The sequence below is a fragment of the Pinus tabuliformis genome, chromosome J (genome assembly GCF_031772625.1).
Source record: "Pinus tabuliformis cultivar Carrire ecotype Pingquan chromosome J, CPIR1, whole genome shotgun sequence".
In the NCBI taxonomy this organism is placed as follows: Eukaryota; Viridiplantae; Streptophyta; class Pinopsida; order Pinales; family Pinaceae; genus Pinus; species Pinus tabuliformis.
Genome location: NC_142295.1, coordinates 1,356,436,563 through 1,356,459,511, shown reverse-complemented (window position 1 = coordinate 1,356,459,511; position 22,949 = coordinate 1,356,436,563). Strand labels below are relative to the sequence as shown.

The following is a 22,949-nucleotide window of genomic DNA, read 5'->3' as shown; positions in this document are numbered from 1 at the left end:
GAAGCCCCAAATTCTCTTTTTGCAGGAAACTAAATGCAACTCCATCTCTCTGGACCGAATTGCTGCAAAAGTTTGGCCAGGTAGTCTAGCAGCAGCAGTAGATGCCTCTGGTGCCTCAGGTGGCCTGGCAATCTTTTGGGATGCACGTACCATTGAGCTCAACAACATACATGCAAACAAGCATTTCCTCCAAGCTACTTTCCACATCACAGGAACCAGTATACATGGTCACTTAACCAATGTATATTTTCCCCAAGAGGCTATGCATAAGGTATAACTTCTGAATACCCTTTCTTCAATCAATGCTGATAGGTCTCATCCACTCTAGATCACTGGGGGTGACTTCAACATGATAACCAAGATGGAAGAAAAGCGAGGAGGAAGGAACAAATTGGACAAGGAAAGTAATAATCTAAAAGATTACATTCAAAGCAATTGGCTTATTGACATGCCATTCAACAATGGAATTTATACCTGGAATAACAAAAGAGCAGGTTTGCATCAGATTGCGTCTCACCTGGACAGATTCTTAATCTTTGACAACGCAATCCATTTAGGAGGAGACCTCTCAGCTTCAATTTTGTCGCTTTCAGGTTCAGACCATTGGCCAATTTCTCTTCAATGGTCTCGACCAGGCAATGCAACCCGCAGGCCTTTTCGCTTCGAGGCTTTTTGGATGACACATCCGGATTTCGTCAACCTAATAACTTCGGAATGGACTAACTTCTCTCCACCAAATGGTACAAGAATGTTCCAATTTCAACAGAAGCTTAAATACCTCAAGAGTAAAATAAAACAATGGAACCATTCTTCATTTGGTAACATTTTCCAGGCTCAAATCGCTCTCGATCAAGATATGAAACAGTTGCAGCAACGGATCATCACAGAAGGCAGATCAGAGGAATTTTCAGAACAGGAAAAGTCTCTTGAATCTCAGATTTCAGAAAGGGCCAAACAAGAAGAAACGTTCTGGAGGCAAAAATCGAGAATCAGGTGGCTAAAGGAAGGAGAAAAACATGAATAACAATATCACTCACATCCAAAATGAGCAGGGGGTAAGAGTGGAAAAACATGAAGAAATCGAACTTGAACTTCTCAACTACTTCAAGCAAGCTCATCAAGAACCACAGGTTGACAGAATGCAAGCTATAGAAAAAATCACAAAGAACATCCCCAAAGTCATCACAGAGGAGCACAACCAACTCTTACTCAGGCCGGTCGACTTACAGGAAGTGGAAAATGCAGTACATCAACTGAAAGAGGGAAAGGCGCCGGGTCCTGATGGGTTTACTTCCAATTTTTTCCATAATTTTTGGGAGCTAATTAAAATGGAAGTCTGGCAGGTTGTTGAGGAATCGAGAACTTTGAGGTGGATGCTTCCGGCTATGAATGCCACATTCATAGCCCTTATCCCAAAGGAAGCTCAATCTAGCACCCCTGACAAATATCGGCCCATTGCCCTGTGCAACGTCATCTACAAGATTGTTTCCAAAATCATAGCTTCAAGACTCAAATCGTTGCTACCACTTCTCATTTTGCTGGAGCAGTCAGGATATGTAGAAGGTAGGCAGATTATAGATGGCATAATCCTAACTCACAAAATCATCCACTCCGTGAAGCACTCCAAGAGATTAGGTATGCTCCTTAAAATCAACCTCTCAAAAGCCTTTGATAGCTTAAGCTGGATGTATATTCAAAAGACCCTAATTGCCTTTGGTTTCTCTCTAACCTGGATAAGCTGGGTCATGAGTCTCATCTCTTCCTCTTTCTTCTCAATCTTGATCAATGGAATCCCCTCCTCACCATTCCAGCCATCCCGGGGAATCAGACAGGGAGACCCTCTCTCCCCTTTCCTCTTTGTGTTAATGGCAGAAGGTCTAGGCCGAAGTATTAAAGATGCTCTGTTATCCCAGAAACTCAGAGGCCTGTCATTTCCTAACACTCCTGCCTTCACCCATCAGCAATTTGTGGATGACAATATGCTTTTCAGTCACCCTTCAGTCCAGGAAGCTCGACAATTCAATTCTCTATTGTCGGACTTTTCGGATGCCTCTGGAGCGAAAATAAACAAAGCCAAATCTCAAATATTCTTTTTTCATACCCCTGCTGTCACCCAAGCTTCTATAGCTCGAATTCTTGGATTCAAAATTGCTGCTCTCCCTTCCAAGTATCTTGGTGCTCCTATGACTGACTCAGCTCTGAAACACTCCTCTTGGAGGATGCTCTTAGAAAAACTGGAGGCTCGCCTATCCTCCTGGACTCATAGGGCACTCAATATGGCCAGTCGTCTCGTCTTAATCAAGGTGGTTCTCCAATCCATGCCACTGTATCTCTTCTCGATCCTAGCTGCACCCAAATGGGTTCTCAAAGATATCAAACATATACAGAGATCCTTCCTGTGGGGCAACTCAGAACAAAAATGCAAATGGGCTCTGGTCAAATGGGACACAGTTTGCCTACCAAAGCTTGCAGGTGGAACGGGTCTGCGTGATCCTTATCACAGCAACGTGGTTATGGGCACTCGCATTTGGTGGAAATGGCTTACTATGCCGTTCACCCCTTGGGCAACCCTTTGGACTGCAAAGTATGCCAACAGTCGACCTACAGAAGAATTAATCCGAATTTCAGAAGTCAACCCAGGTTCTCTAATCTGGAATGCGGCCAAGCAACACAAGCTCTTAATTCAGCAGCATAGTTTCTGGGAAGTTAAGGACGGCAATACAGCAAGGTTCTGGGACGACTCCTGGCAGCAACAACCCAAACTAAAGGACTTAATCTTACCTCATCAAATCCCGGAACAGGAATTGCAAACATCTGACACAGTCAAGCACTTCTGGCTTCCTTCCACAATGCAAGGGCACAGGCAATGGCATAGCACGGACCACATATTAAGACAGGGAATGGAATCAGCTCAACAGATTCTTGGTACTAAATTAACAAAGAGAAGAATACAATATTCAGATGAAAAGGATATTCTTAGATGGGGCTATGAGGAAAAAGGAACCTTCACTACTAGGGAGGCCTATCACATCATTATGAAGGAACACACTGTCAAGGATCCTCTCTGGAATAAAATATGGGACCCCAATATTTGGCCGAAAGTCTCTACCTTTCTATGGCTTTTATGTCACAACAAAATCCTTACGTGGGACAATCTCCGGAAGAGAAGCTTCCATGGCCCCTCCATTTGTCCCAACTGTAAGCAAGAAGAGGAAACCACTCAGCATCTTATGAACTCTTGTCCATTAGCACACAAGCTCTGGGAAAAGGTCAGCTTTAGATGCCAAAAGGATGGACGGACACAAGGAGATATTGTTTCCACTGTTCGCAACTGGGCAAGGAACCCATTCAAAAGCAAGCTTCTAAACTCCTTATGGAAGCTTATACCGGGTTTTCTCATGTGGACAATTTGGAAGGAGAGAAATCGGCGAATCTTCAAGGACCAATCTATGCCCTTGGATTCTCTTTGGAACACAGTGTGTCAAAATATCAGGGAAACTTTACTTCTTCAAACATGGACTGAGGAGGACTTTCCCTCCCTCCCTCAGGAACAAACCATATGGGCAAATTGGAATTTTCAGTGGAATCAAGAAATGATAATCAAAGGAAAAACTCAAGCAAAAAGCAGGACACCAGATAAGTGGCTTCCTCCTCCCCATCACATGTTCCAGCTAAACTTTGATGGAGCCTCGAAAGGGAATCCAGGAAAGGCCAGATTTGGAGGAATATTCAGAGATCATAAGGGAACTCCTCTTCTAACCTACTTAGGTTCAAATGGATGGGACACTAACAACTCGGTAGAATTATAAGGATTATGGCAGGGACTCATTCTAGCCCAAAAACATGATCAATTCCCACTTGTTATAGAGGGAGACTTGCAGATCCTTATAAATATGGTCAACAAAATCTTGCAGGGAACATCTTCAAGTAAAGTGAGCAACAACTGGAGAATGGCGAGTCGACTAGAACTTATCGAAATCTAGCTCTCCTCCCACAGAGCGATCAATCTCAAGCACATACGTCGGGAGGGAAATAAAGTAGCTGACCTATTGGCAAATATAGGAGTGGAAAGCGGAAGGGATCTCCATACAGGTTCGCTCTCTACACTAGCCACTGAACACCAGATACTGGAGTATAAGGAAATGGTGAAGAATGAAATGGCTCAGGAGGAAGAAGCGCACCTAGATGCGGGTGAAATCCAAGATCATTAATGGCAACCCAACGGACCGCCGGCGCTCGGACCTGCCAGACGGTGGGTAGCGCTCTGTTCCATGCTCACCTGAGACGAACGCAGGCCAGCCTGCATGCAGCATTAAATGGCCCCTCAGGCCGAGATCCGGAAGCAGTTGGAAATAATATGGAGCCTCTCGACCCCTCTGTTTATCCTCCTTCCCTCAGCATCTGTCCGCCTCAGGCTGGAAATTCTTGCAGCAGAACTACCACCGGGAGCCGATGTTGGCTTCTTTGCTGTATTGACCTTGGAAATGGGCACCATTACTCCCATTCCAGGCACTGCCCTTTGAATCCTACACAGGAGCCCTCTGTTCACAACCTGTTCTCCTTCCCAGCCTCTTGTCCAGCTGAATTGCATTCCAACCACACTGATATGGTCCGTCACCGCATGAGGAGTCACAGAGGAGGCACCCGCGGTGGCAGCGCTCACCCACAAGCAGCGCAGAGCTCTGTTCCTGCCTCTCCCCCTCATTCCCATGAGAATTCGCCTCCTCCCAGTTCGCCTCACAGACACTATCCCCATACGCGTAGTGGATGGGGGCAAGGGCAGGCCCCAATGGCTGCGCACAGTGATTTCCGGCTCCACACTGCAATTTCTCCTCTGCATCCCAGCTCTGTCCCTCACTCGACCCAGTTCAGGTTCCAGAGTAGCCTGAACAGGCCCATCATTACAGCCAATGTGACCATAGTGCTCACTGAACGCAAGGTGGGCATTGAGAGAGTGTACAGTAAATGCCCTGCTCATGTCCAGCAGACTCTAACATAGTTAGGTTAATTGCAATAAGGTTTGGAATTTGGAAACTGAACCAGTTTTGAATTTGATTGACTGGGTTTTGTAGTAAGTGGGGTTTTTGTTAAATTTTTTTTTAGGTTAGTAATATAATTTTGGATGATATTGTTATTTTTCAATACATAAATTTATTTAAAAAAACATGTTGGAATTTTGTAAATATAATACAGTTATTAATTGAAGTGTTGATTTAAATCTATTTTATTAATTAATTTTTCATTTCTAAAAATGGTTGATTTAAATATATGTTATTAACTATTTTTTCATTTGAATGAAATCTATAACATCAAATCTATATATATATATATATATAATTGTTTCAATTACTCAACGTCTAATATTTTGCAAGATTTGTAGTAAGTAAGTAATATAATCTTAGTTGGGAGAGAGGAATGAGTTGCCACAAAAACAAAAACAAAAAATCAATGGGACAGTGCAGTTTTCAAATGGGCTTCTCGCGGGCTTTCTTTGATGGGGCATCTCAGCAGGGTATATGTGCTTGTGGCATCTACATAGAAATGAATGAAGAACAACAAATCTCCATCATCTGGAATGGAGGAAAGGGTACAAACAATAAAGCTAAAGCAATGGCTTTAGCTAGTCTTCTCCATCTTGGCACTTTTCTGAACATTCAGAATCTACATATCTTCGGTGACTCAAAAATCATTATTGAGCATGTCAAAAGGAAATTAGTCATAAAGATCCCCATGTTATCAGGGTGGATGAATAGGATAGATGCATTCTGGAACAGGAAAAAGGATTACAGTATCAACCATGTGGACAGAATCCAGAACCAGAAAGCTGATACTTTATCAAAGATGGGACTAACGAGCCAGCTTGGTATATGGAAAATGGAGATACAAATGGGACCAGTCTCATATCAGATAGAAGACTTCTCCTTGCCAGGTACTTGATTCATACTGTTTTTTGGTATCTTTCAGGTATTTTTCTTTTTGCTAAATGCTTTCTACCTATTCATGAAAGGTATGATCTCGTGACTATCTTTTTGTTTTATCTCAACTGGTCGGTTTTGTTTCTATCTATATGGGCTTGGAAGTTTTCTTGGTATCTTGGTATCTTGGAGAAGTTCTCATGCCCATATATATCTTTATTATACATATTGCGACTTGCCTTGCAATGTATTATCATCTCAGTGTGCTGTGTTTCTACACAACCTTTTTAAATCTTTTTGCTGTCAAAGCATTTCACTTTTTCAGTATGTAAATATTCTTACATTAATACAAATACTGAAAAAAACTAATATAATTATGGATGATATTATTATTTTTTAATACATAAATTTATTTAGAAAAAATGGATGCTTGAATTTTTCAAATGTAATACAAACCATAAATTTCTAATAATTGTTGATTTAAATTTATTTTATTAACTAATCTTTCATTTTAATGAAATGTATAACATCAAATAAAAGTATTAACACTTTATTGTTTTAATATTATCATAAACAATTATAACATAAAGTTTGACAGTGAGATGAGTTGGTTGCATTAAATATAGAATGCATTTACCACTTAAATGACATTTAAATCACATGCAATAGAATATAAATGCACTCTCCAAAGTTTAAATTACATTTGAAAACATGGATTTGTGGTTTAATACAATGGTTATTTAGATGAATGGTTGAAACCATGCACTAACTACAGGGTCTTTTTGTATTTCTCTTGAGAATTTCCACCGTAATTTTGATTTAAGGGGTTTTCAAATCAGGAACTTTCCCTAGTTTCTTTAATGATGAAATACATTTACCACTCCAATGAAATTTACTAACATGCAATAGAGGATAAACAAGCGTAATTACTTTTAGGATTGAAAGCGTAATTACTTTTAAGATATGCTCATTGCATGGAAAACTAATTGTGTTTAGAAACATTTAATGAGGTGACTAATATTTCTTCTAAGTGGAAAATCTTGTGTCCAACAACCTTTCATGAGGTAACTAATTCATTCCATTTGGGATAACTTACAACTTTTAGATCAGAGTTGGTTGAGATAAAAGAGTTGGTTTTTGCTCACCTTCCTTGTTCGGTGGGTATTTGTTTCTCTCCTTGCTCAGTGGGTATACCTATGTCTGCTTGATGATGGACCTTTGTAATGAAAAATATCTGATGCAATTTCCATTTAAAAATAAATAATGGGCAAGAAAAATTAGAAAGAGGGGGTTGAGAGAAAACTTTGGCTATTATCAAACAAATATCTACACACAGTTCATTTGCAATTATTACAAATGGATATGTACATCATCCTTACAACATACAACACAATATATACCATATTGTCCATATGAAGTCTAAAAACATCTCTTCAAAATAGTGCCAAGGATCTTAAGGACTCTATATTTGAACTCTCAAGCACAATCCTAGAGCATGAAAGAGACTTGCAAGAAACCATAAAGTGGGAAAGAAAAACCTTGATTGGGAACAATAAAAGGTGACTATATATAAATTTTGAAATGAGACTTGGTAATGAATATTTCATTTAATGCACATTAATAACCAATAATATGGGAGGTACAGTGCCCCAATCTACCTAAAAATGTTTACAGTTTGGAAGCTTTATTGTATGCGCTTCATTGTATGCCATTTGATATTTTGACTGATCTTCCCATTTTTTAGAGGAATAATCATGGAAATCAGTGCAGACCCCATAATACCCACCAAGTAGATCTTTTCTTTGCTTCTTGACATTGCTAAAATCAATAATGGATCCCAATGTATGGCTATGGCCCACCAAATGAAAATTATTAGCAACACTAAATGAAAAAATTGAAATGATATAAAACCTATGTATGATGCATGAGGATTTGATTAAAATTTTTGAATGGATTGGAACTTGTTTGTGTAATGCAAGAAGATATGATTAATACAATAGTCTAAATGAAAAAAGTTGAAATGATTCAAATTCTATGTATGATGCATGAGGATTTGATTAAAATTTTTCAATGGATTGGAACATGTTTGTGTAATGCAAGAAGATATGATTAATACAATAGTAAATTAGTTGAAGCATGAAAAAATTGAAAGGATTCAAATTATTTGTATGATGCATGTGGATTTGATTTAAGAATTTGAAATGATTTGAACTTATTTGTATGATGCATGCGAATCTAATTAGTATTGGACATGCTTTGTTGGGAAAACCCCTGATTGTTATTCTTAATTCATATTTATAATTCAATGATCCTTAATTCATATTTATAATTCAATGGGAAAAACTCTGATTGTTATCCTTAATTTATATTTATAATTTAAATATTGAATTAATTCGCATAACATATCACATCTTCTTTCTTATATGCTACTTTTATATATGCTTCATTCGAAAAAACCCTGATTGTTATCCTTAATTCATATTTATAATTCAATGGGAAAAACTCTGATTGTTATCCTTAATTCATATTTATAATTTAAGTATTGAATTAAATTGCATAACATATCACATCTTATTTCTTCTATGCCACTCTTTCCCATGCCTTACGAAGTTTCCTTTGCAACATATGGTGCAATTGCTAGTATATTTAATTTTGAATCATGTAAAGGAATTTATATTAAGTAAGACATGAATAGATAATAGATATTATGAATATTTAATTAGTTATTTATTTATAAGAAATATCAATTTTTTTGTAAGCTCATGATTCTATATTATTATTGAAAATATTTACAATGCATACAATTTATGAAAAAGTTCTATTGTATTTGCTTGTGTGGTAGGAAACTAGACGAAAGGCAATAGATAGCAAGTTTGACATTACTTATAACACAAAATACATGATGGTAATTAATCCAAATACAAAAAATAATCATAACATCCCATAACAAAAAAATAGAGAAATAGAACACTACGAAGGACATGCAATCATGAACTATCCAATAGAAAATAAAACATAATAATTATTAGAAACATATGCAGTTTCAAGACCAACGTTGATTGGTAGGTTCTTATTGATTAGGGTTTCCTAGAGGAGGATTCTATTGAATAATATTAGGCTCCATGTGTTCCATGTGATCATCCATAAGTTTGTATTATAAGTGCAACTCATCCATGTGGAGGATAAGCTCCTTTTTTCTTTCATTTATTTCATATAAAACTTTCCACGTGAGGTTATAGATATACTAGTAGAGGCCAGTGGTGTGTAAATATTGGTTTTGGTGACCATGAACAGTCCTGATGTGAGGGACTAAGCTTGATATCAAATCCATGACCTTTGAATCAAAAAATTTCTCCATTTCCTTTAAAACTTCTTGTTTAATGTCCTCATTATCTTATTGAATTCCCAAGGTGGTATGTTGCTGAAATATATATGTTGGAGCATAAACTCTAGCCTTGGGTTAGGCATGGCTAAGAACTCCATGGGCCCAAGCTCCTCATCTTGTACGGTTTCTTTAATGGGGCATATTGAAAAAAATGAGAGAGCAAGTTCGCTCAACATAGAGATGGAAAGGAGACAACTAACATTTGCACCAAATGCAACAAAGGAAATGTCATAAGTCGGTAGTGCATATGGAAGAAGAGCATAGATGAAAAAAATATTATATTTTAGGTGATCTAACTATAGCCAAATTTGAATGAAAAATGAAATCTTAATGTTAAATGTAATACACTCAAAAAATCTACTCAAAACATAGGTATGCACAACTTCCATCCCAAGTGCTCAGTCCAAGAGCTTACTTTCATTAAAAATGGTATCCCGAACTAGACCTTTGTCTTTCATTGCCTCATCTAGATTGAACCCTTCACCCTCATTGCCTCATCTATATTGAACCCTTCACCCTCATATGGTAATGTTTTAGATCAAATTTTTGTGCAAGTATTCTCCAACAACGTTTCCATTTATACATGTCACCATTAGCATAATCAAAGGCCTAGTTCTTTTGATAAGGATCTGTGGCAGCCTAAATTTCCTGTTCTACAATCAATTCTGATCAAGATGCATCCATAAATTATTCCCATGAAATATTGTTCCCTAGGTACTTGAAAGACAACCCCTCATGTTTGCAAATGGCAGTGTAAACACACAATGTGTCTAAAATATTCATCAAGCTCCAAGGAGAGAAGCCAAATATGTGTGTCAGAGGGTGAATGGACAAAGTTAATCCTTCTTTATTCTTTGCAGCATCAAATACAATATCCTTGAGAGTGTAGTAAAAATTGGGCACATGTAGCATAGGAATCTCTTCACAAGGGGGCATGGTCTTCCTTTCTTCCATTTCTAAAAAGAACATACGCCACTTACTAATATTATGTCCTTAATAAAGGGAAGTTTGGACTGAAATGGATGGTTTGACAAGGATAAAGGACTATGGACAAGGAGGTTATGCTGAAGAGTGCTTTAAAAAGTGGTAGTAAAACTCAGATTTCAAAGACCTCAAATACCTTCCTCTAATAGTATCTCAGGGAATATGGGAAGATAGAAATGCTGAAATCTTTGAAGACAGATATATAACTCTTTTTTAATATGCCTTCCAAGGTCAGTCAATCTTCTCAAACTTCAAATATTTTTCATCAACCCCTACATAGAAAAATTTGATTCATGCTCCTATGGACAAATCTGGAACATGGGGATTAATTTGATGGATTTAGTTAAGGTATTCCAAAAAAGGGGAGCCAAAGGTGTTCCCTATCTCAAATTCTCAATAAATCTCATTGTATCAAATTTCAAATAGATTTAGGTGAGGATCAAATAACTACACCAAGCTTATTTCCCTAACAATACTCTTAAAACTAGCAGCCCACAGTGGCATTTAAAAAATACAAGTGTTTGGTGACTCATTGTTGTTAGATAGTGTACCCGAGATCATTTTCTACTGGTTTGGAGCACACATGGTAATCTGGGCACCTTCTATTACAACAACATTACAAAAATCCATGCATCATTAAATTCTAAACAACATAATGATCTATAGGTGAGAATGCAGCAATAAATAGACAATAAGGGCACATCACAAATTTTAGTATTCCAGCAATAAGGGCACATGAATGCATGTATGCACCAGCCATAAATATAATAGGATAATTTTATCATTAAATTTCAGATTAAAGATAAAGTGCTAAAGTTAGATGAGGCAGTTCTATTTTATTTTTCACAGTCTTTCTGAATTCGTTTTTTATCAGTTAAATAGAGTGCAGGTCGAGATATCTAAACTATATATATATATATATATATATATATATATATATATATATGTATGTATGTATGTATATATAGATGTATAAATATATATATATATATATATATATATATATATATATATATATATATATATATATATATATATATATATGTATATATATATATATATGTATATATATATATATATATGTATGTATATATATATGTATGTATATATATATCGTCCCGATGTCTATTCCCCTTAAATAAGTCCGGGTAAACTTTTCTAATAAGTTCCTCGTCCTCCCAAGTAGCCTCCTCAGGCCCGTAGTGCTGCCACAACACTTTAACTTGGGTAATAACTCGTTTCCGCAACCGCACTTCTCTCCGGTCGAGAATGCTCTGTGGTTCGACCAGAACCTCGCCTTCCAGTTCGACCTGCAGACAATCAATACCTACAGTCAGTTTCTGTTGAGTATATCTGCATAATCAAAACAACCGGATTAATTCTTACCCGAACATCTTGCCATCTGATCACATGTTTAGGGTCGTATACATATTTCTTTAGAACAGAAACGTGGAAAACGTTGTGAATCTTAATATGACTTGGCAAGGCGAGTTGGTAAGCCACCGGCCCCACTCTAGCCAAGATCTGAAAAGGTCCAAAGTACCGAGGAGCCAGCTTGGCACATCCGCTCCATTGCAGTGTGCTTCTTCTGGCTTGGATCCTCACAAACACATGGTCACCAACCTGATATTCTTTGAATCTTCTTTTCCTGTCCGCAAAACTTTTCTGTCTGTCCTGCGCAGCCTTCAAATTGGCACACACCCTTTTCACCATGTCTTCCATTTCTTTAAGCATTTCCGGACCCAAACTCAGCTTATCCTCAGGTCCACCCCAGCTTGAGGGTGTGCGGCATTTTCGCCCGTACAGGACCTCAAAGGGGCTTAGCTGTGTCGATGTATGATATCCATTATTATATGCGAATTCAACCAGGTGTAAATACTCTTCCCATTGGTTTGGTTTCAGCATCACATACGCCCTCAACATATCTTCCAACACCTGATTTACTCGCTTGGTTTGACCATCGGTCTGCGGGTGATAGGCCGTGCTAAAGTTCAGCTGTGTTCCCAACTCAGCGAACAACGTCCTCCAAAAGGTGGATGTGAACTTTACATCCCGGTCTGATATGATTACTTTCGGCAGTCCATGCAGTCTGAACACATTCTGCATAAAAAGGTGAGCAATTTGCACCGCCTTATAAGTGGACTGCACGGGTATGAAGTGTGCCGCTTTACTCAACTTATCAACCACCACCATGATGGAATCATTGCTTTTCTTTGTTCGTGGCAAACCGGTTATAAAATCCATGGAAATGGTTTCCCATTTCCACTCCGGAATAGGCAAAGGTTGTAATAGCCCGGCCGGATGCAGATGTTCTGCCTTAATCTGCTGGCACTCCAAACACCGCGCCAAATACTCAACCACCTGCTTCTTCATTCCTGGCCAATAATATTCCTTCCTAAGTGCAGTGATCATCTTTTGGTATCCTGGGTGGCCAGTGTAGTGGCTGGTATGGAACTCGTCCAAAATCAGATTCTTAAGGTCATTCGAGTCAGGTACATACAATTTTTTATTAAAATACAACATTCCAGCACCATCTAGTGTATATCCTTGCTGTAATCTTCCATTAACTGATTGCTGTACCTGCTGTTTTAATTGTTGGTATTCAGCATCTTGACTTGCTGCTGTTTTTATTTGCTCAAACAGCGAGTTCCGCCACTTGCTGACTGAAAGTTCACATAAACACTGCACCTTTCGACTTAATGCATCAGCCACCCGGTTCTCTTTGCCTTTTAAATGCTTAATCTCGAAATCGAATCCACTTAGGAAATCTGCCCAACGACCTTGTCTTGCATTCAGGGTAGGTTGGCTGAAGTAATTTGTCAAGCTGTGGTGATCTGTTAACAACAGAAATTTCCTCCCCAGGAGGTAATGTCGCCACATTTTCAGTGCATGAATAACAGCTGTTAACTCTAGATCGTAAGCAGAGTATTTCTGCTCATGATCTTTTAGTTTTCTTGATTCATACGCAATTACTTTCCCTTCCTGCATTAATACTCCTCCCACACCCTCCTTACTTGCATCGGTACACCCCACGTAATCCTTATTAGGATCAGCTATACTCAAGATGGGTGCGGTGGTGAGTAAATGCTTCAACCGATCAAAACTCTGCTGACATTCCGGTGTCCACTTAAATATCTTCCCCTTTTTCTGTAAGGAAGTGATAGGGTATGCTATCCTCGAGAAACCTTCCACAAATCTTCTGTAATAGCCGGCTAGTCCCATAAAGGATCTGATATCAGCTACATCCTTGGGTATGGGCCATTCCATAATAGTCTTTATCTTCTCAGGATCCACTGCAATTCCTTCTTTTGTAATCACATGGCCTAAATATTGGATTTCCTCCTTGAAAAAGTCACACTTACTAAACTTAGCGTAGAGCTGGTGTTCTCGAAGAGTTTGCAACACCACCCTAAGGTGCTCTTCGTGTTCCTCTTGGGAACGAGAATATATCAGAATATCATCGATAAATATCAGCACGAATTTGTCCAAAAACCTGTGAAACACGCTGTTCATCAAACACATAAAGGTGGCAGGTGCATTGGTCAAACCAAAAGGCAACACCACAAATTCGTAGTGCCCGTAGCGTGTTCTGAAGGCGGTTTTGGCAATGTCCTCTTCTTTAATCCTGATATGATGATAACCAAATCACAAATCGATCTTGGAAAATACTTTTTCCCCCTTCACTTGATCAAAGAGTTCATCTATCCGAGGCAAGGGGTATTTATTTTTGATCGTGAGCTTATTCAGCTGACGATAGTCTATGCACATACGGAGAGTTCCATCTTTCTTTTTAACAAATAATACTGGAGCTCCCCACGGTGATACGCTGGGGCGGATATAATTCTTATCCAACAGCTCTTGCAGTTGCATTTTTAATTCTGTTAATTCTGGTACGCTCATTCGGTATGGTGTCCGTGACACCGGTGTTGCTCCTGGTGTTAGCTCTATAGTAAAATCTGTATCCCTTTTAGGGGGCAGTCCTGGTACCTCCTCAGGAAAAACATCCGCAAATTCCTGTACTACCGGAATATTGTCCAGTGCAGCTGTTTTGTCTTTCTGGTTTGCATAACCAACTTGAATAGCGTAAATTTGACATTTCTTTCTGAGACATTTAGCTAGCTGGGATGCAGTAATAGGTCGGATCTGTACAGGGTGTTTAATCCCCTACAACTCCTGCTGCTTTCCCAAGTCATCCTTATAATAGATGGTTTTGGTCTTGCAGTTTACCAATGACCAATGTTTTTCCAGCCAATCCATACCAATCAGGATGTCGTAGGAACCCAATAGAAGTACATTCAGATCTGCTGTTATTGGCTGTCCAACTATGCTTAAAGAGCAATTACTAATTTTGGCTAAGACTCGTCTCTTAGCTCCCGTAGCTAGCTGTACCAGCCATGGATTCCTGAACCTTTCAGATGGTAAATTACACTGTTCTACTATTTTTGGGCTAACATAACTTAAAGTAGCTCCTGGGTCAATAAGAACAGCTATAGAAAGATTTGAAATTTTACCTTCAAACTCCACCATGGTCGGCTGGTATTCCGCTTGACGATCATCCAAGGCTGCGTTAATCCTTGGTACGCTGCGCGCCACTTCCCCAACAGTCGATGCTTCATGGATCTGTGATATCTGGTCCACTCCTTTACGCTGCGGGCAGTTCTTAACATAGTGCGGTCCTCCACAACCCCAACATTGGACTGGAGGTCTGGTCATCCCTTCAATATCCGACCTGGCAGATGGTTCACTGATCCTGCTCTCACTTGGCTTAGTCCGAAAAGTACTCTTTGTTACATTGCTGCTAATCTGTCCCTTGCCAGCACCCTTGCTGCCATTACCACGACTCCCCTTATTATTACCAGCAATTCTGTTACCCTTTCTTTCATTCCATCTTTTATTTGAAATGTCTCCTTTTTGTTTGTTCTACTGGTAACAGATTCTTGCCTTACGAATCGCCAAATCCATTGTTCTGGGATTGTCAAACTCAATTCGTTCCCTTATATAGGCAGGTAGGCTGCTCACAAATCTCTGCACCTTGGCCTTCTCCTCCTTAATATATGGCACATAGCGAAGCAGGGAAGTGAAGCGGTTGATGAACTCGTCCATAGACTGCTGTCCTAGTCGTAAATCATGGAATTCCCGTGCCTTCTCATCATAGAAACGCTCGGTTAGATATCTCTCCTTGAAGTATTTCTGAAACTTTTCCCATGTTATGTTTTGCTCACTCACTCCTTTTACAATCTTGGTTTCTTCCCACCACAGGGTTGCTTTGCCTTGTAGCTGGAAGATGGCCAGCCGTGCCTTCAGATTCTGATCATACTCATACATCTGGAAATACTTGTTCATGTTAATTAACCATGCCTCTGCTGCTTCTTCCTGTTCCCCATCAAAATGTGGAGGTTTAATCTTTCGGAATTCCCCCTGTAATTCCATTTTCTGTCGCTTTGAGGTCTACTGTTCTAGTACGTTATCAGAATGGTCCTCCTTTTCCTCTGAAATTTCAGGTGCAGTTGGGTAATTTTGTTCTTCAGTTGCCCTTTGCTGTTTTGCACTGGGATTGGCTAATGGTGGATTTTGTCTGTCTGACAAACTCTTCAGTATTCTTTCCTGCTCCACTGTCAATCGCGCATTGTCTTCTCGCAGACGTGCCATCTCATTTTTCAGTTCTTGAACAGTTTCTAGTATCACCAGATTGGTACTGCGCGTCTCTTCACCAAGCTGTACCCACAGCTCTGGATTTTCCCGAAGAATGCTGTCAGCTCCCTGCATTTCCTCTACTTTTATTGTTGACTGTTAGCTGATTATCGTTTCTGTATTTACCTCCTAATTAATAAAACAAGAAAATCAGTTAGCTGAATTAATTCTTCCTCATATATACATATAAGATAATCTTCCATGCAGCTGGATCTTACTGCTCCAGAGGCCACAGTATTGAAACCTCTACTCTGATACCACATTGTCATGATCCCAACGCTAAATATGTAAAAATAAAAAAAAAATAGTTACAAGGCTTATTAAATTTTACCCCACCCATCTATTCGAACATAGAATACACATATGTAAAGCATCGTTCTCAAGTATTAAACACGCTGCTGTACATATATATACAAACCTTATCAACACAAAGTCTCACTCTTGACTTAATACTATATGATTATGCTTGGCGACCTTCACGAATTAATGTCTAAGTCAAGTTAGTTCATTCACCGGATTGCTGCTTTGTCCAACTCCGGCGCCAGGTGGTGAACGGAATTTTAATTGACTTCACCCACCCTTGCCAGGTGGCCTAGCACCGTGCTGAAGCCATGTGACTCCTCGGTTGTCACACTGTGGACTTTCGCGCCCAGACTCCCGCTTGAATGAACGATGGGGATTCAATACTCACATCTAAGGGCTCAAACTCGCCCAAGGGTTTAGAGGGTGATTCATATACCACCGAGTCACTTGATTTGGTTCATTTGCGTGTGTCTGGTGAGGCTGAATACTACTCAGCTCGGCGGTTCCTCCCCTGCACCATTTGCCAGGTTCTACATTGCTACCTCAGGTATAATAATGACTGATGCCCGCCGTTTACTCGTCTACTCTTCGGCTGTTCAGATATATATACAGTGTGTTTGTTTTCTCAGAGTTTATTAGTTTTGGATTGTTTTACTCATGAGCTAACTCTGGATGCATTTTCCAGTGTTCAGGCGGTTGCATCCACGGCCCTCCTACCGCTCAAGGAACGATTATGCTGCCCAAGGCGCTCTCAGGTATGTACTCATATCTTGATTAGATGCGGAGCCTGAGATTTAACCTGATGGGTAAGGGTTTATACCTATGAGATTTGTTTGGTGTCGATTTCTTGGCCAGAGGAGTTCCTCATGGCATTCTCTATTTTGTTTGTCTCAGGGTTTCTGCATTCGGACCAAACCCTGGGTTATGATTCGCGGTCGGCCATTCCATGCCGGAACCTGTGTCTTGTTTGATTTATTTAGACTTATGTTAAATACGGTTTCTGGCAGATATGTCCCATGGTTGTATGTACATTTACATTAAGGGTTCGCGGCCTCCATGCCTGAAATTGAAGTCTGAATATTCACCCCTTTTTGTTTCTCATGCTGTTAAAAATGTTAAATATGAACTCTCAGATTATTGTCTGTATTTGTGAAGAACTATATGGTATTATTCGATTCTCTGGACATTTAATAAACATTGCTTCCGCTATACCCATCAAGGGTTTCTATATAGCTTAACGTTAATATACTTCTTTTCCTCTTCTGAATACGATGTTTATATTTCTTCATTCGGTCAAGTTTTGCACCCATGGCCGTCTTGTCTTATACGCTAATAATCTTGCTTCAGGGAACATGCCTTGAGCTCGCCTTACGATAAGATTTATTGTTATTTCCATTGGTTAACAGAGTCGAGTTATTCTGTTAGAGGGTTTTATTGTAACAGTCATATGTATTTGTTTCTTATTACGTAGCTGTACCACAGCGGGGTACGCAGCTGTTTACCCACGGCTGGGTTCTGTTCTCAGGTGATATAATGTTCGACTTTTCAATGATTATTTGTATTGGTTACTTATGCGCTGAGCCGGATGAGTCCTGGCGTAGCGTATTATGATAACACAGTATTTGCTTTCATACATGTTTCAAAATGTAATGGAATGTTGAACCCTCGGAACAGGGGTCTGTTAAATTTTCCTTACTGCTTCGTTATTTATTATGCACAACACTGATATTTCAAATGTGCCTCTCTACTGTTCTGGTATTTCAATGAATCTTTCTACCGTTCTGGTATTTCAATGATTCTTTCTACTGTTCTGGCTGGACACCATGCCGTAGCTGGGTACCACGCCGTGCAATACTATTTATCTGCACTGTTTACATAAATATTCTGCATACTGCTATGGTCTTTCAGGACCGCATTTGGGTTTCGTACAGTTTATATAGATAACATGAATCGTATTCAGCAGATGATTTCTCTCATTTACTATCTTATACAGCTAGTTCCAGATATTCATTTGAACTGTACATAATGTTTACATTTTACAGATATCCCACTGTTATATTTCTCTTTACATATAGCTATTAAAAGAGATTCAGATTCAACTGTATTTTCTATCTATATACTCAGTATACTGTTTACTGTAGTCTAAATCTTGTAAATAACTCGTACCTGGTCTACCAGTTACAGGAGTTAACGCTCCAGAAGTTCACCTGCATTTCATACTTGCTCTTATCCACCCAACCTTGAGATCCATCAGCATGTTGGATTCTCCCCCCGAGCTGTCTTGCAGGCCTGCAGCCCTCAACAAGACTCATGCACCTTCGTGCTTGGGTTATCTGGTCCTTACCAGACTTACCCCTTTTTCCTTTCTTTCCTTTTCTTGGAATTCCCCCCCCCCTGTCTGTCCCAACAGCCCAGGGGTTTTCCTTCCCAGGACTTTTCCTGTGTGAAAGGGTAGTTTTTTCAATTTCATAACTGATTTCTTTTTCTTTAAAAATCCTCCACCAAGAGGCTGCCAGCATTTCAAAGATATATATTCCAATATTTTCAATTTCATAAATAAGATAATGTCATTTAGTAAACAATAATTAACAACTCACATTAGTTTCTTACCACAGTAACATTCCATATTTACATGTTTCACGGGGTCATCACACACTGGCGCATGCTCAGACGTGTATCCATTAACGAACTCTTTTCCGTGAAGAGGCTGGAAGCTCTGCTACATCTCAGAAGAGATCAAGTAAATCGAATGATTCATCAGATTTTTGAAGACGCCGTGAAGGGAAAGTGTGTGGATATTGGACACACCGCGTTCCAGTCGTCTTTTAATCTGTTAGGAAAAATGGTGTTTGGAAAAGATGCGTTGGATCCTCAGTTGGGTACTCAAGAGTTGAAATATGCCCTTTCTAAAGTGATGGTGCTTTATGCAACTCCCAATGTCGCAGACTTTTTCCCCTGCCTTCAGTTCTTAGACCCCCAGGGCGTCTACCGTGATACGAACTTCTATTTCAGAAAGGTGTATGGCGTAATCGACAAATTCATTGAGGATCGCCTGGTTACGAGATTAGAGGAAAGTAGGGACAGAAGTTATAGTGAAAAGGATCTGTTGGACGTTCTTCTGGACATGAGAAGCCACGAATTTACTGTCGACCATATCAGAGGCTACTTAGTTGTAAGCCTTTTTTTTTGTTTATTGGTTCTTGTTTAGCTGGTTCTAGCACAGCTCCTTTTCATGGAAAATGTATTTCGGGTATGTATTTCGTGTCCTCTTTCTTTCTGATGTTTACTTTCATTTTGGTGCAGGACATATTTGGGGCCGGGAGTGACACCACCGCAACGACAATAGAATGGGCCATGACAGAACTCATCCGCCATCCCGAAAAGATGAAATGAGTCCAAGCCGAACTGGATGAGGTAGTGGGGTGTGAACGAATGGTGGAAGAAAGTGACGCAGAGCGTCTCCCTTATCTCCGTGCAGTGATCAAGGAAGTGTTTCGATTGCACCCACCGGTTCCTTTTCTCATCCCTCACAGAGCTGATAACCGTTGTGAGATTGCGGGATTCGTGATACCGAAGTATGCTCAAATAATAGTCAACGTGTGGGCAATCGCAAGGGACCCTTCGATCTGGAAGGAGCCCTTGAAATTTATGCCGGAGAGATTTCTTGATACGGAGATGAGTAGTATGGAGTACAGGGGACAAAACTTCGAGCTGATTCCGTTCGGGGCAGGACGGAGAATGTGCGTGGGGCTTCCATTGGCCAGTCGGATGGTCCATCAGCTGTTGGCGTTGCTCCTCCATCCATTTGAGTGGGCACTTCCCCGAGGCATGACAAGCGACAAAGTGGACATGAGCAACAGGTTTGGACTCACACTGGCTAAGGCGGTGCCACTGGAAGCGATTCCAACGCCGCGCCTACTTGCGGAAATGTATTTGTTAGATTAAACTAGAACGGAATTGGCAGCCGCTCTTTCCTCAGCATAGCTTCTATCGTTTCGATGACTTTAATTGTATGTGGTAATGAATAGTTTTTAACAAAAAGAATTGAAAAGAGTTGCAAATGGGTTTTACTAAAAGAATTGACAAGAGTTGCAAATGGGTTTATCAAAATATAAACAAGTACAAAGGATATTTTGAGAAGGGTTTAAATGGACAATATTTTATTAATAAGCAAATCATTTTTACATTTAAATTAAAGTTTACTTTAATGTTGTTGTGTTGCAAATAGGTTTATAAAAAAATATTAATGTTGTTGTGTTGCAAATGGGTTTATGAAAAAGTAAACTAGTAGAAAGATATTTTAAAAAATGTTTATATAAACAATATTTTATTAATAAAAATGTCATTTTACATTCAAATTAAAACTTACTTTAATGTGGTTGCATTCAAATATCATGTACAATTTTATTATTAAAAAGACAAAAAAAAAATTTACCATTAAAAAGACAAACATAAAACAATGGAATTAATAGTTTTTCATAAAACAATCAAATGAATAGTCTTTCATATATACTCATTGATGCTATTAAGTCTAAAACATAGAAAAATGGTATTTATTGATATATAACAATTGCTTTTACTTATTACAAAATGAAAACCAAATATCTTTTACTAAAATGTATAAATTTTAATAAAGTTAATATCAATAAATTTTAGATAATTATTATATTTAATTATAGTTATAATAACTATTCAAAATATTTCTATTATTTATATCTTATACTAAAAAAATAAAAATAAAAACAGATTATATATATATATATATATATTAAAATTAAATTATATATATCTATATATATATATATATATATATATATATATAAAATATGTACTTTTTATTAAAATTTTCCAAATTAAAATTTCATTTTTTTTAATTACAATCTTTTATATTACAAGCTCCCCTAGAGGGTTTCTTGAAATTGAACTTTGATGGAGCGTCTAAGGGAAACCTAGGTAAGGCTGGAGCTGGAGGAATCATTTGGAACTGGACAGGTAAAATTCAAAGGTTATATTTCATCAATATGAGTTAGGCCACGAATAATGCTATAGAGTTTCAAGCCTTGGAGCAAGGGCTGGAAACATTGCGAAGAGAACGAATGGTGAATGTAATAGTGGAAGGGGATTCTGCATTAGCTATTCAAGCGACACATCGACTGTGATGTGGCTCTCACATGAACAAAGTCATGAATAATTGGCGCCTCACCCAGATTATCCAAAGGATTCAGAGCCACCTAAAGGAGTTGGAAATGATGGACTTTTCCTAGGTACGACGCTCGGCTAATGCATTGGTGGAGAGAGTGGAAAAAGAAGGGGTCGAGAGTGTTAGGCTGATAACCGAGGTGGCTTAGGAGGACATGTTGGATGGACATCTGAAGGAACACTATCGATCACGGGTAGAGTGAGACCAATCCATGCCAGAAGGGAGGAGCGACAGACAAGGAGTGTGACAGGATCAAGGAAGAGACCCACCTCGTGATATGAATGTTTAATATTTATCATGGTTCGACAAGTAGCGAATGTTAGGAATGAGCAAGGTGATACATGTCTTCACAATACGAATGAAAGGACGACCAAGGATGGGAAGGAGAGGAACTTAGTTTCAATTAATCATTCATCGGGAGGCCACATAAATTGGAAAGGATGTTTAAAGGAGTGGAGAAGTAAGAAGCCGAGCAGGGGGTTGTACTGGAATAGGACTATGGCAATAATGAGCCTGCATAAACCATTTGTAGAGGTGAATGGGGAGGAATATGGCCCCATCCTCACACGAATGTAGTGTAACATCATCAGTAAGTGGAAGTTGTCAAAAATAGACGGGAAATGTGCACAAAGGACGGGGTGGCATGATTTGTTTTGGATGTTTCCTTTATATGGGAAGGATGAAAGGTGCATAGGTGTTGTGGGGAAAAATGCCTATGCAGGATGATCCTATCCACCTAAGGTGTGACAGTGCCTTAGCAACAAACAGAGACAACTATTCTAGTATTCTTCCTTTATGAAATGAGAATGAAGAGAGATAGATGGACTAACCGGTGTCTTCCGTTTGTCCCTCGATCCAATTCTCTCTTCTCTTTGGGAGTTCCCAGCTACTTGCCTTCTCGCTCGCCCAACTTCAAGAGGTTTCTGCAAGATCACAAGAAGAGAACACTACACAAAGACATAGATTCATATTCATAACTAGTTCAGGATTAGAAATAAAATAAACATACTAATGCAACAATACATCAAAGATACACCAGTATATAGGAGAAACCAAGATAACTTTATTGATGAATAACAAGGTTCAGGAAGAGATACAACCCAGAGGGCTCCAATCCAGCATCTTTTTCCCAGCAAATGAAATTCCTATCTTCCCCTTCCCTCAAAGCATTAAGCACCCAATGATTCCAATCTCAAACCAACAGCAATTCTTTGCAATAACAAAAATTCCAGCTTCTAGATCTCATGGAGTAGAGATCCATATATAGATGTTTGGAGAGAGGATGAGTCAGCTTGAGATCTGACTAGTGTCCTCTCCCTCTGTCAGTTCTTGATTCCACTTGGAGGTTCTTGCTTCCACTTGGAGATTAAGAGCCTCTTACTCATCATAGTCGAATTCACTGAGGCAAGTGTCATTGAGGAAGATTCTGGAAGCTTCCTGGGTCTTGACACCTCTTGGAATGAACTTGCCA

At 39.1% G+C, this 22,949-nt stretch overlaps 1 protein-coding gene and 1 pseudogene across 2 annotated transcripts; both read left to right on the top strand.

The window, feature by feature from the left end:
• Positions 1-361: 361 nt before the first annotated feature.
• LOC149232415 (uncharacterized) lies at positions 362-1,024 on the top strand. Its single transcript, XM_089381903.1, has one exon. It carries the CDS (start codon positions 362-364, stop codon positions 1,022-1,024), a length of 663 nt encoding a protein of 220 aa, XP_089238029.1.
• Positions 1,025-16,640: 15,616 nt separating this feature from the next.
• LOC149232414 (geraniol 8-hydroxylase-like) lies at positions 16,641-20,367 on the top strand (annotated as a pseudogene). Its single transcript, XR_016248463.1, has 6 exons — positions 16,641-16,825; positions 16,964-17,033; positions 17,685-17,803; positions 18,187-18,296; positions 18,894-19,450; positions 19,582-20,367. The product of XR_016248463.1 is annotated as a geraniol 8-hydroxylase-like (transcript).
• Positions 20,368-22,949: the final 2,582 nt, after the last annotated feature.